The sequence below is a fragment of the Dipodomys ordii genome, unplaced genomic scaffold (genome assembly GCF_000151885.1).
Source record: "Dipodomys ordii isolate 6190 unplaced genomic scaffold, Dord_2.0 Scaffold31, whole genome shotgun sequence".
Classification (NCBI taxonomy): domain Eukaryota; kingdom Metazoa; phylum Chordata; class Mammalia; order Rodentia; family Heteromyidae; genus Dipodomys; species Dipodomys ordii.
In genome coordinates, this window is record NW_012267247.1 from 6,317,538 (window position 1) to 6,326,043 (window position 8,506).

At 50.5% G+C, this 8,506-nt stretch overlaps 2 protein-coding genes across 2 annotated transcripts; one reads left to right on the plus strand and one right to left on the minus strand.

Annotated features, from left to right (window-relative positions):
- Positions 1-579: 579 nt before the first annotated feature.
- Positions 580-843, minus strand: LOC105985670 (diazepam-binding inhibitor-like 5). Its single transcript, XM_013016303.1, has one exon. The coding sequence runs from the start codon at positions 841-843 to the stop codon at positions 580-582; it is 264 nt and encodes an 87-aa protein (XP_012871757.1).
- A 797-nt stretch (positions 844-1,640) lies between these two features.
- Gemin4 (gem (nuclear organelle) associated protein 4) lies at positions 1,641-8,506 on the plus strand. Its single transcript, XM_013016597.1, has 2 exons — positions 1,641-1,671; positions 5,165-8,506. Exons 1-2 carry the CDS (start codon positions 1,662-1,664, stop codon positions 8,329-8,331), a joined length of 3,177 nt encoding a protein of 1,058 aa, XP_012872051.1. The 5' UTR covers positions 1,641-1,661; the 3' UTR covers positions 8,332-8,506.

An 8,506-nucleotide genomic window follows, 5' to 3' on the forward strand; every position in this document is an offset into this window, starting at 1 on the left:
GCTGAGATCTAAGGATTACAGTTTAAAGCCAGCCTGAACAGAAAGTTTTTGAAAACTCAATTCTAATTAACCAGCAAAAAGCCAAAAGTGAAGGTGTGGCTCAAGTGGCAGAGCTCCAGCCTTGAGCAAAAATGCCAAGCAAAAGCCTGAGACCCTGAGTTCAAGCCCCTGTATTAGTGCAAGCACACACACACAAATACATATACAATAAGGCCTACAATTCCCAAACTGCCACTACATTTTGGAGCAAGGTATGTTATTTTTCATTTCACATTTAATTGTGAATAGTGATTCTACACGGATCATAATGTCCTCATGACATCCAGAGAGAACAGTTGGGCACAGTGGCTGAAGCCTGTAACCCTAGCCACTTGGGAGGTGTTTTTAAAAGTACATTTGGATACCTCCCCAGGACTCTAGTCACCAAAGCTTCTCTTTTTCAACAGCGACAGCCACTCCATGCAGTTTAAGTGATTTTTATTTATGCTTCAGCTAACCCTACTACCCCTTCAGGACATTTCTTCTAAGAAGCCCATTCCCTACCAGACAAGCCAGGCTACTTCAGTCGGCCAAAGTGTCCTAGCCAGTGTCTTTTTTCTTCAACTCTTCCACTTTAGCAACGTATATTCTCATGGCATCCATCTTGGACATGCCTTTATTCATGTTCCATGCCTCCCACTTGGCCATGGCTTTCACATCATTGGCTGCGGGGGCAGGGATGTTGCAGTCCCCCTGGGTGGCCTGTTTGTAAAAGCCGTATATCAGCAGTTTCTCCTCTTCACTCACGGGCACCTTCAGCTGCTTGATCGCAGCACAGGCCAGCTCAAACTCCACTTGGCACATTTAGGGTACCCGTAGCTGGTACCTCTGTTTTTTCTAGGTGATGCTTGGTGCTAGAAACTGGAGGATGGAGGGACAGAATTACATAAGGCTGATATTGGGTGTTGGGAAGAAAGGGAGATTGTGGGAAGCGTTAGATGACCATCTAAAGTTGCATGGTCAACAACCAAGGTCCACTGGATTGGATCTGTCCCCACTGTATTTTCTGGGAAGGATTATCCATCCATGCTTCAAAGGTGCCTATGACCCTAGAAAATTAAGGTCGCTGCGATCCAAGGAGGCAATGCGGTGTAAAGAGCGTTGAGGACGATTGTGTGCTCATCTGGGGGCTGGGTGGAAAGCGTGAGACCCGCCGACCCGCTGCAAGGAGGATGACCCCGAGTGTGGCACGGGCCAGCCGGGTGGTAGACAGCCCGGGAACGAGCATTCGGTGTGGGTGAAGTGTGCTCGGGAGTTAACCAGGGTTTCCGGGCTGAGGGAGGAAGCGGCCGCCTTGACTCCCAGACGCGGGCTGTGTAAGGGAACGGTGCCGAAGGTACCTGCCCGTGCGCTGGAGGGAGGCTGGGCGCCGAGAGGGAGCGCTGTGGGCCTGGCGGCCTCGGCGCCGCGAGCTCGTTGGTGCGGAGTGCGCGTGCGCGAAGTGCGCGTGCCCGAGGAGTGGCGGGCCGAAAGTAGCTCAGCGGAGCAGAGACTCTGGGCGGGGCCTGAGGCACGTTCCTACGCCCCACCTCTCTCCCCGCCCATTGTGCCGTGGCGCTTGCGCGGGGCTCGCGGCCTCGGAGTGGGCGGGGCGCCCCCACGCCGCCACCAGCGTCGCCGCCATGGACCTAGGTGGGTGCCGGGCTTCCCCCTTATCGCGCCTAGCAACGCGCCTCCAAGACTGGGCGCGGCCTTCCCGCTGCGCACGCTGCTAGCGTGGGTTTGGGTGAAGGAGCGCCCTGGGGTTAGGGAGAGGTTCGGGGAGTTGGGGTGGGGGGTGGGCTCCTCGGAGACTTGAGACCGGGGGTCGGGAGGCCGAGCTGTGGCCGGGCAGCCCTGCGGCTCCGCGGCCCACTTCTTTCCCGCTTCGGGCGCCTTTCCAACCCCGCGAAAACCCCGGGCGGTTGTGCAGTTGCGTGCCTGGGAAGCGGACGGGGTTTGAGCACGTGCTTGTAGGAAGGCCGCGTTCGGTGGACGCCCGCTGCCCTCACTCAGAGTGTACCAAGTTGTTCAACACATTTCCAGCCCTTCCCGCGTCTCCTCTGGGAGACGCCGAGGCCGGGCGCTGCGCCGCCTTCCTCCGGGAGAGTTCTCCTGAGTGTCCGGGACCGTGCCCTGCCCGCAGCGCGGCTCATCGAGCTCTCGGTTGTGGCGGGAAGTATCTCGGCGGAGATAACTTTGTGAACCTGTGCAAGTTGGTGCAGAGCTCTTGTAGGCGAGGGCTGGAAAAGAGAGGAGGAGTTGTTGATAGAAATTGCCGGCGCTTTGGCCCGCCTCCTCGCCCTGCCCCGGGTGCTTTTAAAGGCCGGGTAAGACCCGGGAGGCTGTGGAGAAGAGCCGCCCTGAGCCGCGTCAGTAATGAGTAGCCTGTGAAGTGTTGTGCTCCCTGTCCCCAGCCAGCTCTCAGGAGCGCAACGGCAGCATCTGGGAGCTCTGCCTCAGTGGCAGTTTGTCTCATTACCACCTTGTTCATTGGGACACATGGAGGACATTGTGTCTGGGTCTTGTTATCTCTAAAGCTGGAATCATGATCTTCAAAATATTAATTAGAAGATGAAAAGCTCTTAGAGGTGTACCCCTTCAGTGCAATGCCTGCCAGAGTAAGCAAGCACTTGATAAGCGCTCCAACGACACCAGCTCATCGTAAGTGATAAAGCACAGGGGGTTTCCCCAGCTGTTTACTGCTTCTGCAACTTTGTCTGTGCAGGTCCCGGGACTTGGATTCTGCCTGAGTGCTGTCTCTGAGCTTTTTTGTTCAAAGTTAGCATTCATCTCTTGAGCCATGGCTCCACTTCCAGCTTTTTGGTGGTTAATTGGAGATGAGAGTCTCATAGACTTTCTTGCCCTGGCTGACTTGAAACCATGATCCTCAGATCTCAGCCTCCTGGGTAGCTAGGATTATAGGCATGAGTCACCAGCACCCAGTGCTTCTGCATCTTTTTCAAGCAGCATGTGTGCATACTTCATATCTAGAAGGCATATGCTGGGGAGGAGGCACATATCTGCTCAGTTGAACTGATAATGCAGTAAATTCAATCTGTAGTCATGAAGGAACATTCTTGTGCTCCTGGAAAGCAGCCTGAGCCAGAAAGAAAGGCCCCTAACTCCCAGAGCATCATGATCCTGGGTAACCCACTCAACTGCTAGGGGCTAAAATGGATTGGCTTCACAAATGGATTGCCTAGAAGTGCCTGTCCTTGGTCTTTTGTGCTATAAATGGTTGTTTTCTTAGTCTCCTGAGATCAGTGTTTCTCTGCTGATTTCTTCTGACCTATGAAAATGGGAGAGAAAAAAATGATATAGACAGAAAAATGATGAGTGCTTTTTTTTGGGGGAGGGGGTCCGGTCATGGGGCCTGAACTCTGAGCCTGGGTGCTGTCCCTGCACTCTTTAGCTCAAGGCTAGCACTCTACCACTTGAGCCACTTCCAGCTTTTTTCTTTTTGCTTATGGGGTACTGAGGAATCGAACCCAGGGCCTCATGCATGCAAGGCAAGCGTTCTACCACTGAGCCACCTACCCAACTCCTCATAAGTGCTTTTTGATGAGTCTGTTAACTCTACCAAGCACCTTAATTGTACTAAGGCTAATAATATCCCAATATGATAATCATTATTCTCAAAACACTTAAAGAAGGTAAATAAAGTTTTTTGTTGTTGGTCATGGGGCTTGAACTCTGGGCCTGGGCGCTGTCCCTGCACTCTTTAGCTCAAGGCTAGCACTCTACCACTTGAGCCACAGCACCATTTCTGATTTTTTTCTGTTTATGTGGTGTTGAGGAATCAAACCCAGGGCCTCATGCATGCAAGGCAGGCACTCTACCACTGAGCCACCTTCCCAGCTCCATAAAGTTCTGATAGCTAAAAAGTAGGATTGTTAGGGGGGAAAGATGGGGAAGATATGCTGTCAGGAGTATGAGGGACTGAGAAGCATCTCTAGGCTCCAAATGAGAGAGTAAGGGAATACTTACTGAGCTGTGTTTGTGCTCTGACTTTAATTTCTTAGCCAAAGGAGACACACTTGATAAAGACCTATGTTTTTTCATGTTTATGAGCTAAGGGAAGCAAGCAAGATTCAAGTCCTGCCAACAATGAAAATGTTTCAGAAACCAACATTTATTGAGCATTTAGGCTATTAAGAGCTGTATCTTATTTAACCTGTACCCTCTCCCATCCTTGTAAGGAGGGAGCAGAAGACACCAACGGTATGACTAGCGTGTTGGTTAATCTTCAGGTTATGCCACAAAGTATGTATTCTACTCATTTATGGAAAAGGGAAACTTAGAGAATTAATTTCTCTGTGATTGTGTCACTTTTGAATGGCAGAGCTAGGATTTAAACTTGTGTCTGATTAAACTCCCAAGATAACTTTCTTAGTTTCATAGCTCACCGAAGGAACACTTTGCTTTTTTCCTGTATTTGCAGTATTTCTTGTATCTATTCCCTGGTTCCTACTATAGATACAGAGCCTTGAGTAGCTTATCCTCTGGAGGAAGCTATGGGGTGAGCCGTAACTGAAGGCACAAAAGTGTTTGAAACCTGTTAGCAAGGCTATGAGAAAAAAGGGCAGGCAGGGCTTTGGGGCTTTGTCTTCCTTAGTCTGCATCAACACTGAGAAGCTCAATTGTCATGTCCTGTACTCTATACTGGATGGCCCCTATAGTTTGACATTTAAACCTTTCTCCCCAAACTCTTGTCATTTGCGGGCAGGTCTGGGATCTGCGGACTTTGGGTCTTTTCCTTTACATACTTCTTGAGGGATATCATTCACCTCCTTGGAATATGCCTGGGCAGGCACATTCCTGACTTTCCTCCCTAGTTTTAACCGTGTGTTCCCATTGCTGGAAGACATCTCCTAATGTTCTACTTGACTCCGTGCTCCAAGTAACCCAAAATGAACTTGTCTTCCCTTCCAACTGTTTGGTGTCCTATTTCTAATGGTCTGTTATCCTCTCAGTTCCCAGCCTAGAGAGCTTGGAAGTCATTGTTTACTCCTCACCCAAGTCCTAATGACTCTCTGCAATGGTTCTGTCTCTTCTAACTTTGATAATGACAACTAACCTATCGGCTTATCCCCCACCCCCTGCTCATCTTGAAGACCTTTCTATTTGACTTCTGTTTGTACAGGACCCTTGAATATCTGTGAAGAAATGACAATTCTGCATGGGGGCTTCTTGCTGGCCGAGCAGTTATTCCGCCCTAAAGCACTGGCGCAGTTGACCAAGTCTGACTGGGAACATGTTGGGCAGCCCATTGTGGAGGCCTTGAAGGAGATTTCCTCAGCAACAGCACATTCCCAGCCATTTGCCTGGAAGAAGAAAGCTCTGATCATCATCTGGGCCAAGATCCTTCAGCCCTACCCCGTTAGCCCTTCTGACACTGAAACCCAGTGGCAGGAGGATGTGTTCTTTTCAGTGGGTAACATGATCCCAAATATCAACCACACAGTCCTTTTTGAGCTGCTCAAATCTCTGGAAGCTTCTGGTCTCTTTATCCAACTCCTGATGGCCCTGCCCACCACCATCTGCCGCACCGAACTAGAGCACTTTTTGGAGCACATGACTGTTGACACTTCTTCCAAGGATGTGGCCTTCTTCCTAGACGTCTGGTGGGAAATGATGAAACATAAGGGCAATCAGCAAGACCCTCTGCTATCGCAGTTTACAATAATGGCTCATAAGTACTTGCCCTCTTCGGATGAGTTTTCCCATCCTCCAAAGAGATTTAAGTCAGACCCAGATGTGTGTCCCACCATGCCTCTATTGGCCATGCTGCTTAATGGACTGAAGAAAATCCAGAAGAGAATCCTGTGTCTTGGGATGAAGTGCTGTGCACTAGCCAACTTGGCCGACATGCTGACAGTATTTGCCCTTATGGACGATGACCCCCAGGAAGTGTCTGCAACCATGTATCTAGACAAACTAGCCACAGTGATCTCTGTGTGGAACTCAGACACTCAGAACCCATACCATCAGCAGGCACTGGCAGAGAAGGTAAAGGAAGCAGAGCGGGATGTCAGCCTGACCTCACTGGCCAAACTCCCCAGCGAGACCATTTTTGTTGGGTTTGAGTTCATGCACAGTCTGCTGCAGGAGTGGGGGGAGGAGCTACAGGTCATGCTCAACAGTAGTCAGGGCACCAACTACGATAGCTACCGGTTGTGTGACAGTTTGACTTCCTTCAGCCAGAACTTGAAGCTCTACCTGGATACCACCAGCTTGTCCAAGGAGGAGAGACAAGTGGTCTCTGAGCTGGCTGAATGTGTTAAAGATTTCCTGCAGAAAACCAGCAGGGTGTTGAACAACAAGAGCGTTGAGGACATCACAGCCTCCATCACCATGGCCATCATTGAGCAGAAGATGGACCGGCATATGGAAATGTGTTACATTTTTGCTTCTGAGAAGAAGTGGGCCTTCTCTGATGAGTGGGTGGCCTGCCTTGTTAGTAACAGGGCTCTCTTCCGAGAGCCAGACTTGGTTTTGAGGCTACTGGAAACAGTAATGGAAGTCACCATGACCGACAGAAACATCCCCCAGTCTCAGATCAAACAGGTGATTGGCCTGATCTTAGAATGCTATGCAGACCTCTCACTGCCAGACAAAAACAAAGTGCTCTCAGGTGTTCTGCACTGCTGGGGACGAAAGGGTCTCTCTGAAAGATTGCTAGATTACTTGGAGGGTTTTCAGGAAGACCTCAATATGACATTTAACCAGCTCACACAGAGTACCTCGGAGCAGGGCTTGGCTAAAGCTGTGGCATCTGTGGCCCGTCTGGTAATACTACACCCTGAAGTCACGGTAAAGAAGATGTGCAGCATGGCTGTGATCAACCTTGGTACCCACAGGTTCCTGGCTCAGATTCTCACCGCCTTCCCAGCCCTTAGGTTCACAGAAGAGCAAGGGCCAAATTCATCCACCACTTTCGTGGTGTCATGCCTCAAAGAAACCGTCTGGACAAAGTTTTCTACACCCAAGGAAGAAAAGCAATTTTTAGAACTCCTGAGCTGCCTGATGAGTCCTGTGAAGCCCCAGGGGATCCCAGTCGCTGCACTTCTGGAACCTGACGAGGTGCTGAGGGAATTTGTCCTGCCTTTCCTGATGCTGGATGTCGAAGTGGTAGACCTCAGTCTGAAGATCTTCATCCAGACCATTGAAGCCGATGCAGGCTTAGAGGAATACTGGCTCCAGACCTGTTCCCCGTTCCCCATCCTCTTCAGTTTGTGCCAGCTCCTGGACAGCTTCACCAAGTACTGGCAGCTCCCTCAGGAGAAGCGGAGCCTCCCTCTAGATGGAAAGGATCTAGTGATCCGCATCCTGGAGCTCCTCTGTGCGATTGTGTTAGGCAATGCAGAGACCTTCTCCCCCGATACCTGGATCAAGTCCTTGTCCTGGCTCCACCGGAAGTTGGAGCAGCTAGACTGGACTGTGGGCCTGAGACTGAAGAACTTCTTCGAGGGCCACTTCAAATGTGAAGTGCCAGCCACACTTTTTGAGATCTGTAAGCTTTCTGAGGCAGAGTGGACCTCCCAGGCCCACCCTGGCTACGGGCCTGGGACAGGGCTGCTTGCATGGATGGAGTGCTGCTACATTTCCAGCAGCATCTCTGAGCAGATGCTCTCAGTCCTGGTGGTGGATGTGAGCAATCCTGAGGAAGTCAGATTGTTCAGCAAGGGCTTTCTGGTGGCCCTGGTGCAAGTCATGCCCTGGTGCAGCCCCCAGGAATGGCAGTGCCTTCATCAGCTGACCAGGAGACTGTTAGAGAAACAGCTCCTCCATGTCCCTTACACCCTGGAATACATTCAGTTTGTTCCACTGCTCAACCTGAAGCCCTTTGCCCAGGAGCTCCAGCTCTCTGTCCTCTTCCTGAGAGCTTTCCAGTTTCTCTGCAGCCAGAGCTGTCGTAACTGGCTTCCCATGGAAGGCTGGAGCCATGTGGTCAAACTCCTCTGTGGCAGTCTGACCAATCTCCTGGACTCAGTTAGGTTGATACAGTCGGGGGGGCCCTGGGCCCAAGGGCAAGACCAGGACCTGACTCAGGAAGCCCTATTCGTTTATACCCAGATGTTCTGTCATGTTCTGCACATCATGGCCATGCTCCAGCAAGAGGTCTGTGAACCACTCTACGTGTTGGCCTTAGAAATACTTACCTGCTATGAAACCCTAAGCAAGACCAACCCTTCTATTAGCTCCTTGCTCCAGAAGGTAAATGAGCAGCGCTTCTTAAAGTCTATTGCCGAGAACATTAGCCCTGAGGAACGGCGTCAAACCCTGTTGCAGAAGATCAGCAACTTCTGATCTTTATGGGGCAGAAAATAGCTTCGCTATGGTGCTTCTGTGGACTCTGGAGTTGAGAAACAAACTTTTTTGTGAAATTGTACACAGGCTAGAAGGTATATGGCAATAGCAGTAAAAGAAAATAGTTTCTTAGGTATTTATAACATACAGACTATAATAAAATTCTCTTGAATTT

What these genes read in the sequence shown, in the direction of transcription:
- LOC105985670 (XM_013016303.1), bottom strand. Translation starts at nt 843, where the DNA reads ATGTGCCAAGTGGAGTTTGAGCTGGCCTGTGCTGCGATCAAGCAGCTG.